Source organism: Manis pentadactyla, chromosome 2, assembly GCF_030020395.1.
Source record: "Manis pentadactyla isolate mManPen7 chromosome 2, mManPen7.hap1, whole genome shotgun sequence".
Lineage (NCBI taxonomy): Eukaryota > Metazoa > Chordata > Mammalia > Pholidota > Manidae > Manis > Manis pentadactyla.
The window spans coordinates 50,781,071-50,807,512 of record NC_080020.1 but is presented as its reverse complement, the minus strand read 5'-3'; the positions used below and the strand labels follow the sequence as shown (position 1 = coordinate 50,807,512).

The 26,442-nt window shown below is 40.8% G+C and overlaps 1 protein-coding gene across 3 annotated transcripts in view; it reads right to left on the bottom strand.

Moving 5' to 3' along the window:
- EPB41L4A (erythrocyte membrane protein band 4.1 like 4A) overlaps window positions 1-3,763 on the bottom strand; it is a 278,688-nt gene extending 274,925 nt beyond the window's left edge. Inside the window, exons 1-2 of one of the 3 annotated variants that reach the window (XM_057492674.1) lie at window positions 3,249-3,763; window positions 2,500-2,922 (exon numbers count right to left, since the gene is read on the bottom strand). In XM_057492674.1, the coding sequence (XP_057348657.1) occupies window positions 2,500-2,598 (99 nt within the window). In that variant the 5' untranslated portion in view covers window positions 2,599-2,922; window positions 3,249-3,763. The remainder of the gene's footprint in view (window positions 1-2,499; window positions 2,923-3,248) is intronic. The other 2 variants (XM_036886897.2, XM_036886896.2) reach the window with 2 other exon arrangements.
- Between the last annotated feature and the right edge of the window lie 22,679 nt (window positions 3,764-26,442).

The following is a 26,442-nucleotide window of genomic DNA, read 5'->3' as shown; positions in this document are numbered from 1 at the left end:
ATTTTTAACTCACACTGCATTATTGTAACAGTATTACAGGCAAATTCTTAAGTAACTAGGAATCAGTAAAATTCCTTCCATTAAGGGTTGAAATATACAAATAATTTTGATGCAAGATCAGCTGTCTTCATTTGAGATAGAATGTGAAAAAGGATCATCTTTAAAAAATATTAGGAGATACTTTTGAAAAATAAAAGATTTTCTATTTTAATCTCAGGGGAGGAAATGATCTAATTGATGTCACATACTTAACTTTGGTTTTAATTAGTGATAATCAAAATTATCAAGTGTACTTGTCCCAGAGGGAAACACCATAATAGTAGTTATTGGCTATTAAAGTAATGGTTTACTATTTCATTTACAAACTAAAGTAGGAGTAAAGGAAATGCCAACTATGCACAGAACAATAATATATCCATATCTATTCAATGTTTGACTAACATCTAAGTGAGAGCTGCTGTTCATACATTATACCATTTATAAATATACATGTGTTTAATTTAGTACATAACACAAGTAGATAGGTGCTTGCCCACATGAATTTTATGATAGCATGGTAGATACAGATAATGTGGTTAACATCAGCAGACATCTGTTACATGCATGGCCATCAAAATAATTGTGGCATGCTTTAATGACACTGAAAGAGGCCAAGCCTGTTGCAAAATGACTACTTCCAACAAAAGCCTGTTGTTAAATTACTGTTTAGTTAAATGGCATATATCCAAAGTAACAGCATTATAAAGTTGCTATTGCCTTTGAATCACTCACCAATTTTCAACCTATTTGTAAAACAAGATAAGCACCATCAGGTTATAAAAAGTAGTGAGGGATCAGGATTTTCAATTCATGTTTCTTTGACAAAATTATTCCATTTGATCCCAAGTCTTGGCTGCTCTCTTAACAGAATAATGTACATGTTCCACAGCTGACAAGGGCACAGCTTTCATGATTAAATAGGAAGCTCACACTCCAGAAGACTTCAGGCTTTGCACCTCAGAAAGATTTCTTTGTTGTTTTAGTATCACATCAGCAGTTACCTTTTTCTGTTTCTTTCCCCAAGCCAAAGAGAATCTGTATCTTCTCAAAAATTAATGATATTTTTACCATTTTTATTCACATAGTACATCAAATAATATTATATCATCTTGTAAAGAAAGTTCTTTTCCTGATTTCATTTGGGCGGAAGAAGGTGTTGGGAACATAAAGAAAAGCTGAAAATTTAAAATATAAAAAATATAAAGCACCCTCCCCCAAGAGTCTTTTATTGCCTTCAAAAGGAAACACCAAATGAGAATCTGATTGACTTTTGCTTATTATAATTACTGGGGAAGCAGTATGCAAAACAATTGCCTAAAGGAAAGGGTTAACTTTATCTTGTGATTTAATTGGTCATTTTTGCTCCTGTCCCCTGCAAAAGAATGACACCTGTGAAATTGGAATCCTGTATACCAAAAAATGGTAATATCTAAGCTCAAGCTTTTAACCAGGAACAATTACTCTAATGTGCATAAAGCTATGTAGAAACTGACTCACACAAGGAAAAGCCCAGGGCCTATGCCATGAGGATCAACTTTTGAGATGACAAGACTAGACAGCACACTTGACAGCCGGAAGTTGATTTCTCAGACGGCGAGCTCTGGGGGAGAGGGGAGCGGTTTCCCTTCACCTGACTCAGCGGCTTAGCTATTTAAAATACCTCAGTGATTTATAAAATTGAAGGAGAAAGGGAAACAAAACAAAACCCTCCACTTTCCTATTTTCACCTTTAGGTAATTACGCTGTAGCAATAGTGATACAAGCGCGCAGGCGCGTCGGTCGGTTGTCAACTATAAACAGAACTCACCAAAATTAAGGAAGTAGATCTCTGCAATCTCCCACAGCCCTTTTGCTTGCGTTCTCTAGGCTAACAGTAGTAATTGCGTCTTAACGACCTACAAACAGGCGCAAGGTATTACTCAGCCGCTTTGCGAGATGTTTACTTGAAGGTGGGTAGAAAACCAGGGCGCTTGTGCAAGGGGAAATTATTTTCTGTCCAAACGCAGCATGATCCAACTAGACCCAGGCTACACAATCACAACCACCCGGTGTGTTTCAACTACTGAACTGCTTTACTTCCCCAACGACACTAACAAGGAGAAAGTCTTCGAGGAAGCCGAGGGAACCAGTGCCTTCCGCACTGTTTGCCACCTGTCTGTATATTGCATTCGGCGCCTCTCGGGGCTTACGTGCTCTGGGGCAGCAGGTGTCTGCAGAGTTGGGTCTTAGCTGCAGGACCACGGATTGCCGCTGAGAGTCGGTGAGCGGACTGCCTTTGGGACGTGAAACTTACTTCCCTTTCTGAAGGGCCTCGGAGTTCGTCCAGCCGGCACGTCCGCCCTCCTCCAGAGAGCAGGGGCAGCGGCGGCTCGTGCCCACGGCGGAGACGCAGCCGCCGGCCGCCCCGGCAGCACGCAGACAAAGCCGCGGACCCGCAACACGCCCCCGGCCCGCGCCTACCTTGATGCCCTGCTGCTGGGTGGTGAGGGTTAACTTGGATTCATTCAGGAGCAAAACTTCGCAGTAGAATTCTTCCGGAACAGCGCAGAAACAGCCCATGTCGGCTGCGGCCGCCTCCAGCCAGGCGAGAACGCTGCGACCCCGGCGCTGAGCCGCCCCCTCGCCTCAGGCGCCCGGCATTAATTTATTGTCCTAGCCGTGAGGAGGCCGAGAGGGACTGTCCCCGGGCGGGGGTCCAGGGCCGCGCAGACGGGCCGCCGCGCGAGGCTGAGGTAAGGACGGCAGAGAAGCCCGGAGACTCAGCGCCCGGGAGCCGCCCGGGAAGCGCCGGCGGAACTGCGCGCGGAGGGCGGCGGCGCGTCCCCGCGCATCCTGCGGCTCAGGCTCCTCCGAAGGCGGGCGCGCCGCGGCCCCTCCCGAGTCCTGGGGACGACAAAAGTCGCCTGGCAGTGGGAACAAGAGGCAGAGAAGGGAGGGACGCGTGCTCGAGGCCCTGCCCGGACCTGGAAGCCCCGAGAAGCTCCGCAGCCCCCTCCGGCCGGCGAGCGCCGCCAGCGCCGAGCACACCCCGCAGCGCCCGGTCCGGTCCGCCGAGTGGGGAGCTCTGGGCTGTTCCTTTGTGTCGGGGTACCCACGACGTCCCAGGCCACCGCAGGGGCGTGCGAGGGGCGTCCTTCAGTCGGCTCACTTTCACCTCCCGCGGACACCGGGAGCCCGAAGGGGGTCGGACAGGGCAGCGGGCTTCTTACCGAGACCGGCGAGGGAGGTCAGCTTGTTGCGGGGCGCGGCTCCCGTCTGGGGATCCCAGAGCTCATCACGGGGGACTGTGTGTGGCCAAGTTCAAGCTCTCGCTCCGCGAATGCCCTGCCGTGGCGGCGGAGTGCTGCTTCTCCGGGAGAGTCGGAGAAGCGGGGAGTCGAAGGATTTGCGGGCGGAGAAGCCGGCGGGTGGTGGGGGTGTGCCCAGGGCGCCCAGGCCGCAGCGGCTCTCGGGAAAGTTCTCTTGGCTGCACTGATGGAGGCGCCCCGGGCGAGAGCCGCCCAGGTGCAGCTGGGCCGAGCTCCGGCGTCTGCAAAAAGCCCTGGAGCGCAGCAGAGGCCCAGTAGCCGGGAAGGGGGCGCCCCTTCTGGGCGGGATTGGGCTGCGAGCGGAGGGCGGAGCGGAGGTGGTCGAACAGCGAGGTGCGGGCGGGTGTGCTCAGGAACCCGCGCGTGGGGCCTGAGCAGCCCGGCCGCCCCGAGCCCTGCTCGCTGTGTCTGTTTCCCTGGGAGACCCGGAGGCTTGGCTCTAGGAAGGCAGGAGGCGGCTCTGGTCCGACCCTGGCGTTCGCCGCTCGCAGTCCCACGCCCCCCTGCTCGACCGCGCAGTGGCCAGGACTGGCGGGCACAATAGCTCTGAGGCTGCAGTGACCCCTGGTGGGTCCTCGTGTCCGTGCACAGCAGCCGAGGCAGCGCCGCGGGAGAGGCAGGGTCCCCGCCGGCCTTCGGAGCAGGTGCAGTTGTGCTTTACAACTCGAAGTCGGCAGCGAGTTAGTGCGAGTGGAAGTAAGAGGACACACAAGGGGAGGACGCGGGAAAGGGTTGACGGTAGACCTCCCAGAAAAATTCTCTGTCCTGAGAAAGAGAAAGAGCTTTGGCATCAGACATTGTTTTGAGTTCCCTCCTCTGCGACTTACAAGCTAAGTAACCTAAGCTCAAAAATTTACTTAAAAATGTTAGAACCTTTAAAAAAATTGTTTTAAATTGGCATCCTCAGCACAGTACAGTGAAAATGAACAACTTGCAACTTTGAAGGGAGTTCTTTCCATAGTGATTTGTCACAAAGCACCTTCTTGTAGGAAACCTCCTTCCCTGTTATCTCAGCCCCAGTCTTAACATGAACTAGCAGCACCAGACCCCAAGTGCGATATGGCCCTGCCATGTTTGGTATGAACTTCGCCTAAAGCTGTGAATCAAACCCTATTTTATCTTGCAAGCTTTCTGTGAAATTGAAGCAGGTTTTGAATTTCTAATCAAATTCTGTGTCCAACTTTGCGTTGTATTGTCAAAGTTTTGTTTGACATGAGCTGACACCTCATTCTGGATTTTAGTGTCATTACTTGTAGAGGCTTTCCTTTCCTGTAATGTAATATTCCTGATACAAATTACCAAGTGTGAGTGGAAGATTTCAAACAGATTTTCATTCTTTACCACAATATGCAATAGAGCCACCTAAGTGTGCAAAAACACAAGATATAGGTCCAAGTGTAATTATTTGTTTCCTAGTTTTGGGTTTTGCTGCCACCTGTTTTATGTCCTTTGATCGTTTTCATTTTTGTTTTACCTCCAATTGTAATGGAAAGGCTGGGAGTGTGAGGTGGGACAGGGATCCTGTTCCATGCTCCTCGTAAGGGAATGTACAAAATCGTGAGGTCCTATACATACGATAGCCTTCTCTGAGTGAATCATTTTCTTTTCCATTTCTTTATCAGAGACTGGAGAAAAGGGAAAAAATCCATTTCACACAAAACTGGAGCTTTCTAGAAATAATAGGAAGATTCCACTGTTTTTTTTTCTTTAAACAGTCTTATTGAGCTGTAGTTGGCATACAGTAAACTGCATGTATTTAAAGGATATAAGTTGATGTTTTGACATATGTGAACATGAAGCCATCACCACAATCAATCTAGTAAACCTATCCATCACCATCTAAGTGTCCTCCTGTACCTTTGTTATCACTTCCTCTCACTTCTCACCACACCTCACCCCTGAGCAACCACAGTTCTGTTTTCTGTCACTATGGATTATGTGCATTTTCTAGAGTTTCATGTAAGCGGAATAATCATTCATGCCAACTCCCTCTTTTTTTTTTTGTCTGGTTTGTTTCACTCAGCATAATTATTTTGAGATTTATCCAGGTTAAGTGCATTCATTTGTGTTGCTCAGTGGAATTTTCTTATATCTATATAACACAATCTGCTTATGCATTCACTGGTGTGGTTTCCAGTTTTTTAATATTACAAATAATACAAATGGTACAAATCCTGCTATTGTAGGATTGTACTGGGCAGCTCAGCCTGCCATAATAAAATGCCATATACTGGGTGACATAAACAATGCACAGTTATTTTCACACAGTTCTGGAGGCTGGAAGGACAAGATTAGGGTGCCAGCATGGTTGCTTTCTGGAGAAACCTCTCTTCCTGGCTTACAGGCAGCTGCCATCTCTCTGTGTACTCACACTACCTCTTCTTTGTTGGGATGTCTGGGAAAGAGCCCAGGCTCCGTGGTGATTCTTCTTATAAGGACACCAAACTTTTGGTAGCAAGGCCCCATCCTTAGGACCTCCTTTAATGTTAGTTACTTCCTTAGAGGCCCCATCTCCAAACACAATCACACTGGGGGTTAGAGGTTCAATGTACAAATTTGGAGGACACAATTCAGTCCACAGCAAGGATCCATGTCTTTATATGGACATGTGCTTTTATTTCTTTTGAAATAAAAATGTGGAATAATTGGAACCGAAGATATACAAATGGCAAACAAGCACATGATGCTGTACCTCCTTAGTCATTAGGGAAATGCAAATTAAAATTGTTATAAGAAACCAATACAGACCTACCATACCACCATACCAAGTGCCATGAGGATGGGGAACATTCTGAATTCTCAGACACTGCTGGTGCCAATGTAAGATGGTGCAACCACTTTGCATAACACTTTGACAGTTTCTGAAAAAGTTGAAGATATCCCTACCACAGGATATTGGAGGAAGACTTTACATATCCAGAGAAACAAATTAACAAGATCCTATTCAAACACATTTCTCTCCCAGGAATATTGTATAGTTTTTCAACATGTGCATAACATAATATACAGTCTTTTAAAAGCCTGCATCAAAGCCTTTGATTTCTTCTCAGAGATTTTTAGAAAAATATTTTTTCTGGTCAAGATGACATTTTATCATAAGCCTATGTAGATGAGTCTAATGACAAAAAAGTTCAGAGTAGATATAATTTCATGGAAATATGTAGGCCATCTGTGAAGGACTGCAGGAATCCCCATCCTGGAAGAAGTGATTTCACTTTTTCACTTGAAAAAACAGGCCCCCACCCCTTGTTGAAACATGCACTTCAAAATGCCAGAGTTCTTTTTAAAAGCACCATTGTCTTTTTAGGAAGATTTAAACAATCCATGTCTTCTGTAATCTTTTTATACTGTGACATTTTCCAAACTAACTCTAACTTGCAAAAGAAAAAAACTCATTAAAAACATTGACAGTAAATAACTTAATTACTTAAATACCCAAAGGCAAAGGCAGCAGAATCAGCAGGAAGGCTTGTTAAAACAGATTCCTGTCCCCACCCTGTTTCAGACTCAGGTCTGGAGTGGGGCCTGAGAATTTGCATTTCTAACAAATTCCCAGATGGTGCTGATGCCGCTGGTTGGGAACCACACTTTGAGAACTACTTCTTTAGATATTATCTTTCCAAAAAATAATAAAAGTTGGTCCTAACTACCTATGAAAAATATTTCAAAAGGGGATAGTTCATTCTTTACCAGTAGCCTCCCTATTACTCCACCTCATCCATTATGCCTGTCAAGGGAAAGAGTATTGAAGACCCTGCCAAGCAGGTTACAGCAGAAAGAGTAGCTTTTAAGAAAGATAAATATCCCTGTTTTAATTCCATCATTTCACTTCCTAGTCAATCCAGACGTCTTACTCATTTTTCCTGCTAATATAGTATGTGCTCAGGCACATCTAGTTTTTAAAACCATCCTGCTTTCTGACTCACTTCATATATGTGTCATTAACCAGCTATCCTCTGCTTCTAAGTACTGAAGCCTTAGATCCCGTTTATTAAAATGCCTCAAGGGTACTTACCCACATTTCAAGAGGAGTCATCTCCCAAGTCAGCGATCTAAGCTATTTTTTCATCCTTGTGATCTCTGTATAAAAGTTCTTTGGGGTTTATTGACAATTCTTCTTTTGCACAGTTTTTAATCCTGGTTGGTAAATGAATTGATATGATTTGTATTTAGTTTAAATGGTTTGGAACTTTGACTTTGAAATACCCTAGTCTCCCCTTCTCTGTTTAAATGTATACCATCAAAAAATGGGAGCAGGAGAGCTAGCTGATACATCTAGACCCTTTAAGGACATTTTTGAGTTTTTTAAACAATAAACTAACATCTTTGCCTATCGGATGATTAAAAGAGGTTCCGAAGATTAGCAAGAGTGGGTGAAATCGGTATTTTGATACATTGTTGATGTAACTGTAAATTGATTCAGGCTTTCTGAAGTGCAGTCTGTCATAAATATAGAAATCTAAATATGTATACACTTTGACCCAGAAATTCAATACTATCTAGGAATTTGTCATTATCAAATAACAGACACAGATGTATATAAGATATATTTACTACTGTATATTTTTATTAAACTTTTTCAACAATCCAAGTGCCCAATAACAAGGAGTTGTTACACTATTTCTAGTATATTCATATAATAGTATACCCATTAGCTGTTAGTAAGGATGACATGAATCTACGTGCACTGACATGGAAATGTACCCATAGTAAAAAGTGAGTAAGAAAGAACAGCTTATATAATAATACAAATAGAATGGTCCATTTTTGTTCTTAAAAGAAAGTATGTATTATTTTTTACAATGAGTAGAAATGAATTCTAAATGAAAACAGATTTTTATATTAAACAAAAGAATGCTGTCAAATTACTGGTTCATGAAATTGCCTTCACTTAAAAATGAACTCCTTTTCTACCTTCTAACCTGGACTTTAATGTGTTGACTATTTTACCTGTTTTATGTGTTCTGGTTTGCACCCTAAATAAAGCAACTTAATTTTATTAGCATCAATATACTGATATGGTTATTAATCTACCTACATAAATTTGAGGAAAAGAATGAGAAAATAGGCTTTTAGTTATCCTGCAATTATTTTCATTTTAAGGTAAACTAGCCATGTGACCTTAAAGAAGACCCGTCATCTCTATAAAATAAAATATCTGAGACTTGTATTCTGGTGCCTGTAGATTTTCATGCCCAGCATACTGCTTTTCCATTCCTTTCTTATAGAAATAACACACTGCTCTTCCAAAAAGGGTGGTACACCCAGGAAAGAGCAACCCAGTATAACATCTGGCAAAGAAACATCTGGAGTAAATGACTTCTGAACTTGTCTGGCCTTCTGATTCTGATATTAAGAAGTTGCCAAGAAAAACTGAAAACAGTCATTTCCTCTGTGGAGAGAACATAGGTTGTTGGTGGATTGGACTAGAATGGAGACTTAACATTTTTACTATAGTCTTCTTTGTACATTTAAAATTTTGCGTCCTGTTATTTTGCACATGAGATACCTAATTACAATTTATGTAAGTATTTTACAACCATATTTAAGAAGAAATATATTTTATGATCTCATCTTTTTAAATGAGCATACACAGAATAAGAACTACATTCATGTATGTGAAAATATCAAGTTATTATCTGTTTGTGGTAGAACTGTTAGTGAATTTTGTCTTCTTTTCTATGATTTTGTTTAGTCTTTTAAATTTTCTCCCGTAAATATTACTCCTGTGGCCAGAAGATAAGTGCTTTAAATTTTAAGCATTAATCTTACAAAATAAAAAATGTAAAATATAAAACAAAAAGAGACCAAATGAGCACATAAAAACAAGGGAAGGGAAAGTTGACACAGAATCTCTATGCAACCATGTCATCTGACACAGAGAGGAACTCAGTGGATGGCCTGTGAGTCACTGACTTTCAGCCCCTGAGTCCTAATGCCCTCTGTCATTGTAAACTGTTTTCTCAGCTTAAAATTCCCTTCTTCCTAAAACCCTCCTCTTTGAAAACCTCCACCTGCAGCCCCATTTTCGTCTTGACAGGTCCCACTCCTTGTTCAGGTATCCTCTTTATCCCCCACCAAGGGAGCTCTTGACTCCTAGGTCTGGGTGGGGTCCCAGTGTAATATGCATTAGTACCACCCCTCTACTGGCATATGGGTCCTCCTATCAGGGCCAGGTTTGACTTGTTTGTTCATCATCGTATCCCAAGCACCTGTCACAGTGCTTGACAAACAGTAGACTCTCAGTAAGTAAGTGTTGAGTGAATGAGTGAGATTACTTCGACAAGCTTCAATTCTGGCATGCTAAATGCACATTTCTTTTTGAACACCCTCAACTGGACTCTTGCTTGATTTCCTTCTAGAAAATTCTTACCTTGCCAGATATCCATCTTATTAATCAAAAGCACTTTTGTTGATGCAGTAATAGAGTTGGAGTAAGCATACAACCCTTGCCCTGTATGGAAATATGCACTTCATCCCAGGGCTTCGCATTGCCCTGCATGTTACTGGGTTCTGTGCTTGGCACTTGGATCTCAGAAGTTTTCTGAAATATTCCCTTATTTTCTGTAGAAATTAACTTGAATGAGCAATTAAGGAGCTAGTAAATACCTCAGACTTCTTGGGCAAACTTACAGACCAGAAATAACACTCAAGGTGTTTTAAATAAATACCAAATACTATTAAAGGTAGCACTTGAGCTGATGTCCAAGATGATACTGATAAAACAGTGGCAATAATCTGTTCCTTTAGAAGACTTGGTTGGGTTGCCCAAATGAAGAGTGATCTCTAATTCATTTAATGTGGGTTTAGAGCATGCTTTATTGATGTTATGGTTGTAGTTGTTCGGTAGTATCATAAAACAGTGGCAAGTAAGACAATTACATAGAACCTGTAGCATGTGAAATCTGAAAGGAACTTTAATGATCACCTAATCCTACCCTCTAATTATCTTACAAATGAAGGTATTGAGATACACAGATGTCTTGTTCTTGGCAGAGTTGTGTTTGGCCTCAGGACTCCTGCCCTTAAGTCTTAATTTATTAATTTTTTTCATTTATAATTACTACTTGTAACATAACCCCACCAAAAACCCTGGGAAAGTATGAAATTAAGCTTTGTTGTATATACATAGCACATAGCACTACTGTATGTCTGAATATCATAAATAGGTTATAAATAGGATAAGGTGATATTTAAGAGGGAATGTATATTCAACTGTGATCAAATTACTGTGTTTCACTGACTCTAAGATGCCACTGATTTTATCAGTAACTGATTTTATTTGTCAAGAAAGAAAGACTAACACTGCCAATTAATTGAAGTCATACCAAATATCAGAGCTACCCAAGTTTTAGAAATACTAACACGAAAAAAAAAATGTCATCTTGAAAATTAAAGAAGTATTATGGTAACTAAGATCATGTTTACACTATTCTTTTCTGCTAAAATAATTGGTCTGATGTTACTAATGTCTCCATATTTATATTATGTTCATTGGTAAAATTAAGTGAAGGACACAGGTACAAAAATTTTCATATAAAAGATGTATATAAGAAAGAATGCATGTATATAAATTTATTTGTGAAAAAATGGTATCAACATGCTTTTGAAAACCCAACTTAAGCCAATGTTTACAAGAGAGTCTACTGCCTCACTGGCTACAAACTATATGAGTTGAGACTCCAACCCTGATCACTGCTTTCAGCTCTGCCCTTCACAGCAGGGTAAACAGGGATTATAATAGGACCTACCTCATGTGGTCGTTGTGAGGATTAAATGGACAAGGCAGTGCTCAGAATGGACTGGAGCTTGGTAAACTGTTAAAGTTTTGTGGCTGCCCCAGTGACCATGACATCATCCATCCCTGAAGCGATCCCTGTGGCTAGAGGGAGACTACTGAATGGCTTAGCCTGAGTCAAAAGACACCTCCAGAAGGATGAGCAGAATGTGCTTCTCTAGAACCGCATGGCCCCCAAATACGGGCACTGAGAAAGAATAACTAGGCTACTGAGGCAGGAAGGATTACCCAACAAATACCCACTATACAAATCATGGTTTAAGTACATAGGGTTGTTTGACAAATCATATTCTAAAGTAAAGGCCAAGTGTTCAAGGTAAATAATCATCCTATGCCTTATATTTCTGACAAATGCATGTTTTCATATACCAAGGTTCCATGTTATATGAATTATACATTTAAAAAATACTACTCAGACTCCCCGTTTCCCCACATATTTCTACTAATGTTACTATTCAGTCAATCCTACCCACTGTGCACTAGGCTTAGTAGTGAACAAACTGGACATTGTCTCTGCCCTGGTGGAGTTTGCAGTCTTATATAATGAGAGTTCTTAGCAAGATTAAAGAAATTAATCTTCCTTTAGCTAGATCACTATCATATAAAATAGAAGTGCAACTGGTACTCTAAAAAATAAGATTCTGAATTTTTTTGGTTGAGTAGATTATTTTTTGTACTGTAGTAATGCATTTTTTGTGTCTGTCTCCCCTATCAGACTATGAGTTGCTTGAAAGCAGAGACAGCAACCTATTCAGTTTCCTATCTGTAACACCTAATACAATGCCTGGAACATCATACATATCCCCAACATTTTTTAATTGAAGAATAGATGAAATTCAATATTATATTGGTTTCAAGTATACAACATAGTGATTTGACAGTTATCTACATTATTAAATGCCCACCCCAACTAGTGTAGTTACTATGTGTCAACATAAAAAGATGTTACGTAACTATTGACTATATTCTCTATGCTGTACTTTCATCCCCGTAACTAATTTATGATTGAGATTTTGTGCCTCTTTATCCCTTTTGGCTATTTCACCCACCCACCCCAAACCCTCCCCCATGCTAACCACCAGTCACCTCTCGGTATCTATGAGTCTATTGCTATTTTGTTCATTTGTTTTGTTTCTGATTTCCACATATAAGTGAAATCTTGTGCTATTTCTCTTTCTCTGCCTAGCTTATTTCACTTAGCATAACACACTCCAGGTCCATCCATGTTATTGCAAATGGCAAGATTTCTTTCTTTTTTATAACTGAATGATATTCCATTGTGTATATGTACCCCTTCTTCTTTATCCATCCATCTACTGACAGACACTTTGGTTGCTTCCATATCTTGGCTATTGTAAATAATGCAGTAACAAACATAAGAGTACAGGTATCTTTTCAAATCAGAGATTTTGTTCTGTTCAGGTAAATTCCTAAAAGCAAAATTACTGGGTTGTATGTTATTTCTATTTTTACTTTTTTAAGAAAACTTCACACTGGTTTCCGAAGTGGTTGCACCAACTTACATTCCCACCAACAGTGCAGGAGGGTTTTCTTTTTCCACATCCTTGCCAGCACTTGTTATTTCTTGTCTTTTGGAAAATGGTGAGGTGGTATCTCATTGTGGTTTTGATTTGCACTTCCTTGATGATTAGTGATGTGGAGAATCTTTTCATTTGCCTGTTGGCCATCTGTATGTCTTCTTCAGAAAAAATGTCTATTCAAGTCTTCTGCCCATTTTTTAATTGGTTTATTTGTTTTTCATTGGTGTTGACTTGGCCACAGCTTTTAATTAGTTAATTTAGTCCATACTCCAAAATAGTAGTGTGCATGGCTGGAGTGGCTAAGAGTTAGGTGGGAAGAGGTATTTATCCAAATGATACTTCTGACTTTGCAGTCTTTGGTAACTTGAGGTTAAAATTTTCCTTCCCATTATCTATATATCAAAGTAAATTATGGCATATAATACACCTATGAAACCAAACCCCAATTTTTGCCTGGACATTTTCCACAAATCCTTTTCAACTAGGTATGGCCATGTGGCTCAGACCTGTCCAATGAGATTTTTAAGTCCAATGAGAGTGTTAAGTATTAAGTAGTACCCCTAGAAAGTCTTTTAAAAGTCTTCAAGATGGAAGGAGACATGCAACATCACTGTCCTACCTTCTGATGGCTGGAATTTGAATGTGACTTCTGGAGAACAAACAGCCATTAACAGATGATGGAGGGGGGACAAGCAAGGAGCCCATAGCCTGTAAGCGCCACATCGGCCTCAGGCAGCCTGTCTCTGGGCTTCTCTATGAGGAAGGAAGAAAAAAATGTCCACCTGTTCAAACTCCTGTTGTTTCTTTTTTGTAATAAGTGACTAAATGGAATCCCGATGAAAATTCACACTCATCTATTTGTGTAAGATAGCAAGAAACCAAATAAAAAATGTACATATCTTTTTTTTTTTTTACATGGAGAACAAATTCTTACATAGTGAATAAGTTACATAGTGAACAGTACAAGGGCAGTCATCACAGAAACTTTTGGTTTTGCTCATGCATTATGAACTATAAACAGTTCAAATATGAATACTCATTTGATTTTTATACTTGATTTATATGTGGATACCACATTTCTCTCTTTGTTATTATTATTTTTAATAAAATGCTGAAGTGGTAGGTAGATACAAGATAAAGGTAGAAAACATAGTTTAGTGTTGTAAAAGAGCAAATGTAGATGATCAGGTGTGTGCCTGTAGACTATGTGTTAATCCAAGCTAGACAAGGGCAATAAAACATCCACGTATGCAGAAGATTTCTCTCAGAACAGGGGGGGGTGAGGTTCTAAGCCTCACCTCTGTTGATCCCCAATTTCTCACCTGATGACCCCCCTGTGACTGTGCCTGTCTTAGGTTGTTCCTCCCTTGAGGAATCTTACCCGTCTATGGCTAACCAGTCATCTTCCATGGCCATACAGGGAAATGTAAAGTTGGTAAGTGAGAGAGAAGCGTTATTGTTTGAAATGGTTAGCTTTTTATTTCTTTGCATATTTATGCCCCATAGCTTCTATGCCTAGCATTTGTCTTGAGGTATCTTTACCACTTGGAAGAATTATGATACTCGGTAAATTTCATATGAGGCACGAATTCTATTTAAGGGTTGTAATTAGGAAGGAAGAAGAAAAGCTATAGAAGTAGCAGGTGGCAGAAAACATGGGAAGATTGATTATTTCTTTGACATATCTTCTTGTAGAGTAACTTCAGCATGTATAGGTTTCAAGCTACTACTTAAATTGCGCACACACATTAACATAATAGGAGTATAGTTACATAACCAAAGCATATCTGTAATTACCAGCCATCTCCAGTGAAACCAAGAAAACCAGTTAGGCACTTTAGGCATTTGTGAAAACTTATCTATGATATGGTGGATATTGTCCAACTGAACTTGAACAGTCTGAGAGAAATCAGACAAATTAAAACAATCCAGTCCTGGGGAATGTTCACATCCCTTATGTTCTTTTAACAGTAAATAGTCTGTAGTTGTAAGATTTTGGAGCACTACAATTTGCACTTCTCCTAATTCTTGATTGAGTTCCAGCAGTATAGATCCAGTCAAATTTGTTGTTTTACTGTATGCACAGGCCAGCTTAAATATCTCCTTCCTCATTCCCATGGCAAGTCCAGGAACTGGTGGGATGAGTGAATCTACAGCTGTAGCAGTGCGTGGATCTTTGTTGGGGTTTTTTGATGATCATCTTCTGGCATGAGTCTTCCAGAGAGTGCTGATGTTGGAAGTTCTTTTTCATATCGTACCTTAGTTCATTTTCGGGGTAGCCCAATTAGGCTTTGATCCTCTGTATAAACACAAACAGACCCTTTGCCTACACTTTTATATGCCCTTTACACCCTTGTGTAGAACTCATTAGAGGTTACCACACAGGAAAAGCCCTTTTTTTTTTTTGGTATCACTAATCTACACTTACATGACGAATATTATGTTTACTAGGCTCTCCCCTATACCAGGTCCCCCCTATAAGCCCCTTTACAGTCACTGTCCATCAGCATAGCAAAATGTTGTAGAATCCCTACTTGCCTTCTCTGTGTTGTACAGCCCTCCCTTTTCTCCTACACCCCCATGCAGTCTAATCTTAATACCCCCTACTTCTCCCCCCCTTATCCCTCCCTACCCAACCATCCTCCCCAGTCCCTTTCCCTTTGGTACCTGTTAGTCCATTCTTGAGTTCTGTGATTCTGCTGCTGTTTTGTTCCTTCAGTTTTTCCTTTGTTCTTATACTCCACAGATAAGTGAAATCATTTGGTATTTCTCTTTCTCCACTTGGCTTGTTTCACTGAGCATAATACCCTCCAGCTCCATCCATGTTGCTGCAAATGGTTGGATTTGCCCTTTTCTTATGGCTGAGTAGTATTCCATTGTGTATATGTACCACATCTTCTTTATCCATTCATCTATCGATGGACATTTAGGTTGCTTCCAATTCTTGGCTATTGTAAATAGTGCTGCAATAAACATAGGGGTGCACTGATCTTTCTCATACTTGATTGCTGCATTCTTAGGGTAAATCCCTAGGAGTGGAATTCCTGGGTCAAATGGTAAGTCTGTTTTGAGCATTTTGATGTACCTCCATACTGCTTTCCACAATGGTTGAACTAACTTACATTCCCACCAGCAGTGTAGGAGGGTTCCCCTTTCTCCACAGCCTCGCCAACATTTGTTGTTGTTTGTCTTTTGGATGGCAGCCATCCTTACTGGTGTGAGGTGATACCTCATTGTAGTTTTAATTTGCATTTCTCTGATAATTAGCGATGTGGAGCATCTTTTCATGTGTCTGTTGGCCATCTGTGTTTCTTTTTTGGAGAACTGTCTGTTCAGTTCCTCTCCCCATTTTTTAATTGGATTACTTGATTTTTGTTTGTTGAGTCGTGTGAGCTCTTTATATATTTTGGATATCAAGCCTCTATCGGATCTGTCATTTACAAATATATTCTCCCATACTGTAGGGATCCTTTTTGTTCTATTGATGGTGTCTTTTACTGTACAGAAGCTTTTCAATTTAATGCAGTCCCACTTACTCATTTTTGCTGTTGTTTTCCTTCCCGGGGAGATATGTTCAAGAAGAAGTCACTCATGTTTATGTCTAAGAGGTTTTCGCCTATGTTTTTTTCCAAGAGTTTAATGGTTTCATGACTTACATTCAGGTCTTTGATCCATTTTGAGTTTACTTTTGTATATGGGGTTAGACAATGGTCCAGTTTCATTCTCTTACATGTAGCTGTCCAGTTCTGCCAGCACCATCTGTTGAAGAGACTGTCATTTCGCCATTGTATGTCCATGGCTCCTTTATCAAATATTAATTGACCATATATGTCTGGGTTAATGTCTGGATTCTCTCGTCTGTTCCATTGGTCTGTGGCTCTGCTCTTGTGCCAGTACCAAATTGTCTTGATTACTATGTCTTTATAGTAGAGCTTGAAGTTGGGGAGTGAGATCCCCCCTACTTTATTCTTCTTTCTCAGGATTGCTTTGACTATTCGGGGTCTTTGGTGTTTCCATATGAATTTTTGAATTATTTGTTCCAGTTCATTGAAGAATGTTGCTGGTAGTTTCATAGGGATTGCATCAAATCTGTATATTGCTTTGGGCAGGATGGCCATTTTGACGACATTAATTCTTCCTAGCCATGAACATGGGATGAGTTTCCATCTGTTAGTGTCCCCTTTAGTTTCTCTTAAGAGTGACCTGTAGTTTTCAGAGTATAAGTCTTTCACTTGCTTGGTTAGGTTTATTCCTAGGTATTTTATTTTTTTTGATGCAATTGTGAATGGAGTTGTTTTGCTGATTTCTCTTTCTGTTGGTTCATTGTTCGTGTATAGGAAAGCCACAGATTTCTGTGTGTTGATTTTGTATCCTGCAACTTTGCTGTATTCCGATATCAGTTCTAGTAGTTTTGGGGTGGAGTCTTAAGGGGTTTTTATGTACAGTATCATGTCATCTGCAAATAGTGACAGTTTAACTTCTTCTTTACCAATCTGGATTCCTTGTATTTCTTTGTTTTGTCTGATTGCCGTGGCTAGGACCTCCAGTACTATGTTAAATAACAGTGGAGAGAGTGGGCTTCCCTGTCTAGTTCCCGATCTCAGAGGAAAAGCTTTCAGCTTCTCGCTCTTCAATATAATGTTGGCTGTGGGTTTTTCATAGATGGCCTTTATTATGTTGAGGTACTTGCCATCTATTCCCATTTTGCGGAGAGTTTTTATCATGAATGGATGTTGAACTTTGTCAAATGCTTTTTCAGCATCTATGGAGATGATCATGTGGTTTTGTCTTTCTTTTTGTTGATGTGGTGTATGATGTTGATGGACTTTCAAATGTTGTACCATCCTTGCATCCCTGGGATGAATCCCACTTGGTCATGGTGTATGATCCTTTTGATGTATTTTTGAATTCGGTTTGCTAATATTTTGTTGAGTATTTTTGCATCTACGTTCATCAGGGATATTGGTCTGTAGTTTTCTTTTTTGGTGGGGTCTTTGCCTGGTTTTGTATTAGGGTGATGTTAGCTTCATAGAATGAGTTTGGGAGTATCCCCTCCTCCTCTATTTTTTGGAAAACTCTAAGGAGAATGGGTATTATGTCTTCCCTGTATGTCTGATAAAATTCCGAGGTAAAGCCATCTGGCCCGGGGGTTTTGTTCTTTGGTAGTTTTTTGATTACCGCTTCAATTTCGTTGCTGATAATTGGTCTGTTTAGATTTTCTGTTTCTTTCTGGGTCAATCGTGGAAGGTTGTATTTTTCTAGGAAGTTGTCCATTTCTCCTAGGTTTCCCAGCTTGTTAGCATGTAGGTTTTCATAGTATTCTCTAATAATTCTTTGTATTTCTGTGGGGTCCGTCGTGATTTTTCCTTTCTCATTTCTGATACTGTTGATTTGTGTTGACTCTCTTTTCTTCTTACTTAATAAGTCTGGCTGGAGGCTTATCTATTTTGTTTATTTTCTCGAAGAACCAGCTCTTGGTTTCATTGATTTTTGCTATTGTTTTATTCTTCTCAATTTTATTTATTTCTTCTCTGATCTTTATTATGTCCCTCCTTCTGCTGACCTTAGGCCTCATTTGTTCTTCTTTTTCCAATTTCAATAATTGTGACATTAGATCATTCATTTGGGATTGTTCTCCCTTTTTTAAATATGCTTGGATTGCTATATACTTTCCTCTTAAGACTGCTTTTGCTGCGTCCCACAGAAGTTGGGGCTTAGTGTTGTTGTTGTCATTTGTTTCCATATATTGCTGGATCTCCATTTTGATTTGGTCATTGATCCATTGATTATTTAGGAGTGTGTTGTTAAGCCTCCGTGTGTTTGTGAGCCTCTTTGCTTTCTTTGTACAGTTTATTTCTAGTTTTATGCCTTTGTGGTCTGAAAAGTTGGTTGGTAGGATTTCAATCTTTTGGAATTTTCTGAGGCTCTTTTTGTGGCCTAGTATGTGGTCTATTCTGGAGAATGTTCCATGTGCACTTGAGAAGAATGTATGTCCTGTTGCTTTTGGATGTAGAGTTCTATAGTTGTCTATTAGGTCCATCTGCTCTACTGTGTTATTCAGTGCCTCTGTGTCCTTACTTATTTTCTGCCCGGTGGATCTATCCTTTGGGGTGAGTGGTGTGTTGAAGTCTCCTAGAATGAATGCATTGCAGTCTATTTCCCCCTTTAGTTCTGTTAGTATTTGTTTCACATATGCTGGTGCTCCTGTGTTGGGTGCATATATATTTAGAATGGTTATATCCTCTTGTTGGACTGAGCCCTTTATCATTATGTAGTGTCCTTCTTTATCTCTTGTTACTTTCTTTGTTTTGAAGTCTATTTTGTCTGATATTAGTACTGCAACCCCTGCTTTCTTCTCGCTGTTGTTTGCTTGAAATATGTTTTTCCATCCCTTGACTTTTAGTCTGTACATGTCTTTGGGTTTGAGGTGAGTTTCTTGTAAGCAGCATATAGATGGGTCTTGCTTTTTTATCCATTCTGTTACTCTGTGTCTTTTGATTGGTGCATTCAACCCATTAACATTTAGGGTGACTATTGAAAGATATGTACTTATTGCCATTGCAGGCTTTAAATTCGTGGTTACCAAAGGTTCAAGGTTAGCCTCTTTAGTATCTTACTGCCTAACTTAGCTCGCTTATTGAGCTGTTATATACACTGTCTGGAGATTCTTTTCTTCTCTCCCTTCTTGTTCCTCCTCCTCGATTCTTCGTATGTTGGGTGTTTTGTGCTGTGCTCTTTCTAGGAGTGCTCCCATCTAGAGCAGTCCCTGTAAGATGTTCTGTAGTGGTGGTTTGTGGGAAGCAAATTCCCTCAGCTTTTGTTTGTCTGGGAATTGTTTAATCCCACCGTCATATTTGAATGATAGTCGTGCTGGATACAGTATCCTTGGTTCAAGGCCCTTCTGTTTCATTGTATTAAATATATCATGCCATTCTCTTCTGGCCTGTAGGGTTTCTGTCGAGAAGTCTGTTGTTTGCCTGATGGGTTTTCCTTTATAGGTGACCTTTTTCTCTCTAGCTGCCTTTAAAACTCTTTCCTTGTCCTTGATCTTTGCCATTTTAATTATTATGTGTCTTGATATTGTCCTCCTTGGATCCTTTCTGTTGGGGGTTCTGTCTATTTCCATGGTCTGTTCGATTATTTCCTCCCCCAGTTTGGGAAAGTTTTCAGCAATTATTTCTTCTAAGATACTTTCCATCTCTTTTCTTCTCTCTTCTTCTTCTGGAAACCCCATAATACGGATATTGTTCCTTTTGGATTGGTCACACAGTTCTCTTAATATTGTTTCATTCCTGGAGATCCTTTTGTCTCTCTCTATGTCAGCTTCTATGCGTTCCTGTTCTCTGGTTTCAATTCCATCAATGGCCTCTTGCATCCTATCCATTCTGCTTATAAACCCTTCCAGAGTTTGTTTCATTTCTGTGATCTCCTTTCTGGCATCTGTGATCTCCCTCTGGACTTCATCCCACTTCTCTTGCGTATTTCTCTGCATCTCTGTCAGCATGTTTATGATTCTTATTTTGAATTCTTTGTCAGGAAGACTGGTTAGGTCTGTCTCCTTCTCTGGTGTTGTCTCTGTGATCTTTGTCTGCCTGTAGCTTTGCCTTTTCATGGTGATAGGAATAGTTTGCAGAGCTGGGACGAGTGATGGCTGGAAGAACTTCCCTTCTTGTTGGTTTGTGGCCCTCCTCTCCTGGGAGAACAGCGACCTCTAGTGGCTTCTGCTGGGCAGCTGCGTGCAGACAGGGTTTCTGCTTCCTGCCCGGCTGCTGTGGAGTTTATCTCCGCTGTTGCTGTGGGCGTGTCCTGGCTCAGGCAGCCCCTTCGTGAGGCGCTGGGTTCTCTCAGGTGCGGATGTGGTCTGGATATTGTCCTGTGTCCTTTGGTCTTTATTCTAGGAAGGGTTGTCTTTGTTATATTTTCATAGATATATGTGGTTTTAGGAGGAGATTTCCGCTGCTCTACTCACGCCGCCATCTTTCGCCCCCTGATCCGTACATATCTTTTTAAGGACCACTTCCTTATGTGCTATATGTCACTCCTTGGATGTAAATTTAGTCAATTATTGAATGAAAATATTTAACTTCTGTTATTCTGTGTATCCTTAAAATTAGTAAGTTCTATGTCTTTGAAAATCTGCACCTCAGGCATCTTAATTCATGGAGGAAAGAAGGGAATTCCTTCCCCTGCAGAGGCCACCATAGCCACCTCCAATAGCAGCCTGCCTGTCCTGCCCCTCCTTTGGCCACTTTGGGCTTGGGAACACGAAGGGGGGCAGAAAGCAAAGGTGGGGTGAGGGGATACTCCAGTGTTATTCTGTTATTATTCAGAAGTTATCATAATTAACTTTTTTAAATCCACCACCCTTTTCTCCAGGCTCTATTGTGTAATTACCTCACTTAAGCTTCTAAACCCTATGAAAAAGGCAAGACCAGTGTTATCATTCCTCTTTGTGAGACTGAATAAACTGGGGCTCAGAGAGGTGACAGGACCTCCCCAGTAAGCAGTGTTTTGGAGGAAAATGGTCTGTTGCTCTAGGCCCTGTTGTATAGGCCTGACCCAAATAGAGTAATTTCTCAAAGGTGAAATACAGCAAAGATATGCTTATCTTCCTCAGTCTGAGTTAACAAAGGCTCCCATGGGACCATCAGAGATTAGACGATCAATATCCCTCCTATTTTTCCTCTTTCAGGTTTCAGATTTTGCAAGCTACCTTGGTGGGAGAATCTGGGGTGGGGAGAGTTGGGGGAGTGCACTTGGGATTAAAGCACAAGCAGGAGACCCTTGTTAATATTTAAGTCTCTTCCCAGACTGTGCTCCTTATAGACCAAGACCTCTGCTTGACTGATCGAACCTGCCAGCACACTTCAGCTGGCATCCCAGCAAACATATGGTGTCAGGGTCAATATTTACCTTCATTTAACATGTACAGCACTTCATCTATTTATTTATTTATTCAGCAGGCAATTAGGCTTCACAGAGCAAAATCCCTTTGTTCTCTGCATGGGTTGCTGAGTATCAGAGTCATGGAAAACAGCTCTCAGACAAGACTACCCAACCTTAGTGTGCGATGTTTGCATACAGTTGCTTCTCCTAAGAGAGGAAAAAAGAATATAACATATATACATACAAATGTATATTAGAAAGATATTATTATATATAATATGTAATATATGCATATATATTAGAGAATGCATATTAATATCATGTCATATATATTATTTGGGAAATATCACAGTATTCTTTTTAACTCACACATACATCATGTCAGTGTGTTATTGATGTTTTTCTTGACTTTGAGAGGCTTTTGCAAACAGAAAAGATTATTCAGGAACATTGTTTTAAAAAAATAAGTAATGCACTGACGTTAAAAAATGAAAAGTCTAGGTTTTTCTTGGGCTTATAGTTATTTACAAATTATTCTGTTCATAAAACTAACAAGTTTTAGCAATCACTTTTTATAAGGAAGTTTTAATTAACATATTAAATTAATATACAAAGTTAGTTTAAAATACCCTCAAACATTTTAAACTGCATTTATACATTTTATTTCCATCTTAAGTATTTCAGCTATCTAAAGAACAAGCAAAATAGTCTTATGAACCTAAATTATTGTTGTACATGGGCGGTAAGCATATTTTTAAATGCTTTAAGATTTCTAATCTTGTTTTTAAACTTAGTAAGATATTCCTATATTCTCTGACTTATAGTCACAAGTTTAAATTAATTATTAAACTATAAATTTATATTGGAAACAAGGCGGCTTGTTCACTCACATAGGCTCAATTACTTTAAATATTACAGATACTTAAAGTACCAAATATACACAAGTCCCTTAACACAAAAATTATTGATTCCCTGGGTTTGCCTCTATACTTAATTCTAAATCTTCCTGAGATTAAAAGATGCTTAAAAACTAAGGAACCAATGTCATCTCAAATAATTTTGGAGTTACTGACTCAATGTGATACCGTTTCTTCTAAGTCACACATACTAATTGGCACATGAGGTTAGGAGTTGAAAATATGCAGCACCGTTTTCCTGCCAATCCCTATGGTCAGGTGGAGCCCCTGATCGCGATCACTGTGTCCACACTCCACATGGCTATTCAAATCTCTCCTGCCCATACAAGGTGGTGGGCTCCAAACCATGGAAATGCTACCATTCTTTCTCCCTTTTCTCCTGTCCCCACCCTTGGCACTTGGGCCAGGAACCTGGGAGAAGGCTCACCCCCCTCCTTCAATTCATCTTTATTCCAAACAATCACCAAATTCTTCCTATTTCACCTACAACCTCCAAAATCTCTCTAAAACCTGCCTCCTCTCTCCTTCCCCACAGCTATTGCCTGAGTTCAGGCTTCATCATTCTTGCCTCTGGTTACTCAGTGGCACCCTGTTCCAGGGGCTCTACCACAAGCTGCCCCTTCAATCATGATGATAGCAACTACCTATCAACCACCATCCACCACTGTCATTTACAAACACCTGCTAATCAGGCAGCAAGCTGACACTCCACCAGTTTTCCCAGTGGCTTTCCCCAGAGCCCAGAATAAGACATAGTATTAGCCTCATTTTAGGTTGAGCAAATTGAGGCTCAAAGAGGTTAAATACCTTTCTCAAGGTCGCATACCAAGTGCAGATATAAATCAGGATTTAAACCCAATGCTTAGCAGTTCCCTAAACAAGTCTTGTTTCCCTTCTCCACCTATAACACTATTGTTCAAAACTATATTTGTGGATCTCTTCCTCTGAGAACACTCCCCTGCTCCTCATCCTAGACTGTTTTAGGTGTTTCTGCCTTGGTTTCCCCTAGCACTTTCTACATCCCTTTATCAGAGCACTGAGCATACTTTGCCATAAATGATTCACTTAACTTCTTTACCTTTCCAGCATCAAGAAAAATGCCTGACACACTGATAAATAAATGGAGGTGGAATGCAGATGAGAGAAAGCAAGCAAATGGCTCCTCACTGTAACTCAAGCACAGATTTTGGAGACCAAAAGACCCCATCATTTACTAGCCCAGTGGCCTTGGTCAAGTCATTTAACATCTCTGATTTTATTTCAATGATTACATGAAAATGCTAATTCCTGTTGCTGGGCTGTTGTAAGAATAGACATAAAATATACAAAGCATGCTGCTTGACACAAACAAAAAGTAATAGCTGCCAATATGATATGGTTACAGTTATTGACACCAACATTGTTGTTTCTGAGTAGGTGATGTGAATGAGGTATATAAAAGTAGAGTTCTTTGAGGCCACAGCCTGACCTCTCTGGAGACCAGCAATAATTTTCTGAATTCAGAATCTGCTTCCTGTTTCAACCCAATAAGAGGACACAAAATCTCCCCTTTTCAGTGGTTCATTCTAATTGGAATCCTCACATATTTAGTGAGTTCCCACTGTGTGGCAAATACAGAACCTTGTAGAAGGTACTCTAATGAGGAGGACAGGCCTCTGCCCTCCAAGAGTTGCTTTTCATTCTCCCCCAGAAAATACTGACATGTGCATGCAGGTGAGGACCATGGCTGGCTCCCTGCAAAGGGGAGAAGAAAAGAGACAGGGAAATCACAGTAATTCATCAGCCTAGGGCAAGTTCGGGTTGTGTAAAGTGCAGACAGCTCCCATGTGAAACACTGAGATTGGAGACCAAGCTAGAGGGCTTGTAATACATAAACTTTGCATGTAGAGGACCATGGATTGATGAAACTGAATCAAAGCCCTCCCATACATCTGGATTCTGTCACCCATACTGTGGAGAGGAGGAATCAGGTTATGGCAGAACTGGAATCTATGTCTACTTTTTCCTCTTCTGAACATTCATTTTGGAGATTATAATTTCATTATTTCATAGCCAAACACAGTACACAGGACTTCCTCCTGCCCAGCCTGTTTAATACAGTTTATCTACACAATTGCCTGTGTTGTGTGATTTGACAGGCCTGGAAGACAGATTCCAAAAGCTATCATCTCCCTGAAACTTCACCATCACTAGTATATTCCTCTGGGTTGACAGCTGACTCCAGAAAGGTTGTATTTTAAGTTGTTCTCTAGCATATGTTGGTATGATTGAGTTCTTCATCTCCATAACAATGAGATGAAAGCCCAGAATAAGCAAATACTTCCTGAGTACCTACTGTATGACAGACATGAGGCTAGAGGCTGGGACCCCTGCCTCCTGGAGGCCCACCTTGTGAGGCCTGCGGCCCTGCCGGTGGGAGGTGGTTTTGCTGAGGCCCTGTGGTAGTGGTCTGGGCAGTGCAGCGTGGTGTGAGGGCCCAGACCAAAAAGGCAAGAGGTAGCATTTCAGAAACTTGGGCTGTTCCCAGTTTGACCCAGAGCAGCCTGTTTCCTGGACTTGTCCAGTCCGTTCTTGCCTCTGCATTACTCCATCCCTGTCTTGGGTGTTCTCCTAGGGGGCCTGTCCACCTCACATCCTGAGGACCTCCATAGGACCCGCCCATCGCAGGCCTGCTGCCCTCATGTGACACCCTCATTTTCTTGCATCTGGATTTCTCTTCTCAGCCAGCTACCTCATCTCCCTGCCTCCAACCCCGTGACCAGCCACCACTCCTTCTGCGCTGCAGCCAGAGCGGCCTTCTGCTTTTCATTACCTTCTAAGTCTAATCATTCTGCCAGGGGTTTTCCTTGTGTGTACAAACTCCCCAGCACATAATCACCCTGTGTACTTATCCCAACAAACCCCCATGCACCCACTAGTTCTAGCCAAAATGAACCCCTAGCCAAAAGAGGATATGTGTACTTTTATTTTAATAGCTCCCACCATATTTCTTTTCCCAGAGTTGTAACAACTATTTCTCCCCATCCTCCCGAGCCCCTTTTAATATTGCTTATCTGACATGTGAAACACACTCTCTCGTTGTTGAAACGGGTGTTTTCCCCTGACTTCTAGTGAGGCTGAATATATTTTTATACATGTATTGATAATTAGGATTTCCTCCTCCACAAATTGCCTGTTCATAATCCTTCTAAATTTTCTTTTAGAATGGTTTTCCTTTTCTTATTAATTTATAGAAGCTCTTTGTGATACTTTTTTATTTCCCTGTAAACATTATAGCTAACAATTATTGAATGCCTTTGTGCACCAGGCACTGTTTCCCTAGTCAATTGTAAGCCTTTTGATTTTGTTCATGTTATATTTATCTAAATATAAGTTAGTAAATGTCAAATGAATAATGGATCCATGAATGAGTGAATCAGTTGAATGAATGAAATGTGTAAATTTTATCTGCCCTCGAAGATTTCCTTTTGATCAGGGGCTGTTTCATCATTGGTCCTCTTCATTCTCTTATGTTCCTTCATCTCCTTTCCCTGCTCTCTGCCTCTTGTTTGACCAGTTAGTAGGAATGCCAGAGGAACTTAGTAAATGCTTTCAGAACCAGCAGAGGGCTGTTCTCTCCCTTAACTGTTGGACTTTGAAACAGGACTCACACACCCAAAGTGAGAGAAGGAAATCTTCCTTTTTTGTGAATTGCATGGAGAGAGAGTTGGACATAATAGATCTTGGCAATGGGGCCACTAAAACTTTAGTGTTATTTCTTTAATATAGTCTATCCTTCTGGGAGGAGTTTAAAATCCTTTCTGGCATATTTATGAAGCACCAACCAGTCTGCAGAACTCTAGAGAGATTTCTTCCCTGTTCCACAAAAAGGAGCAGAATAAATGACAATTGGGCAACGTAGAATGGCAGAAAAATGTTAAACCAGAATCAGGGAGATTTGACCCCCAAAGTAT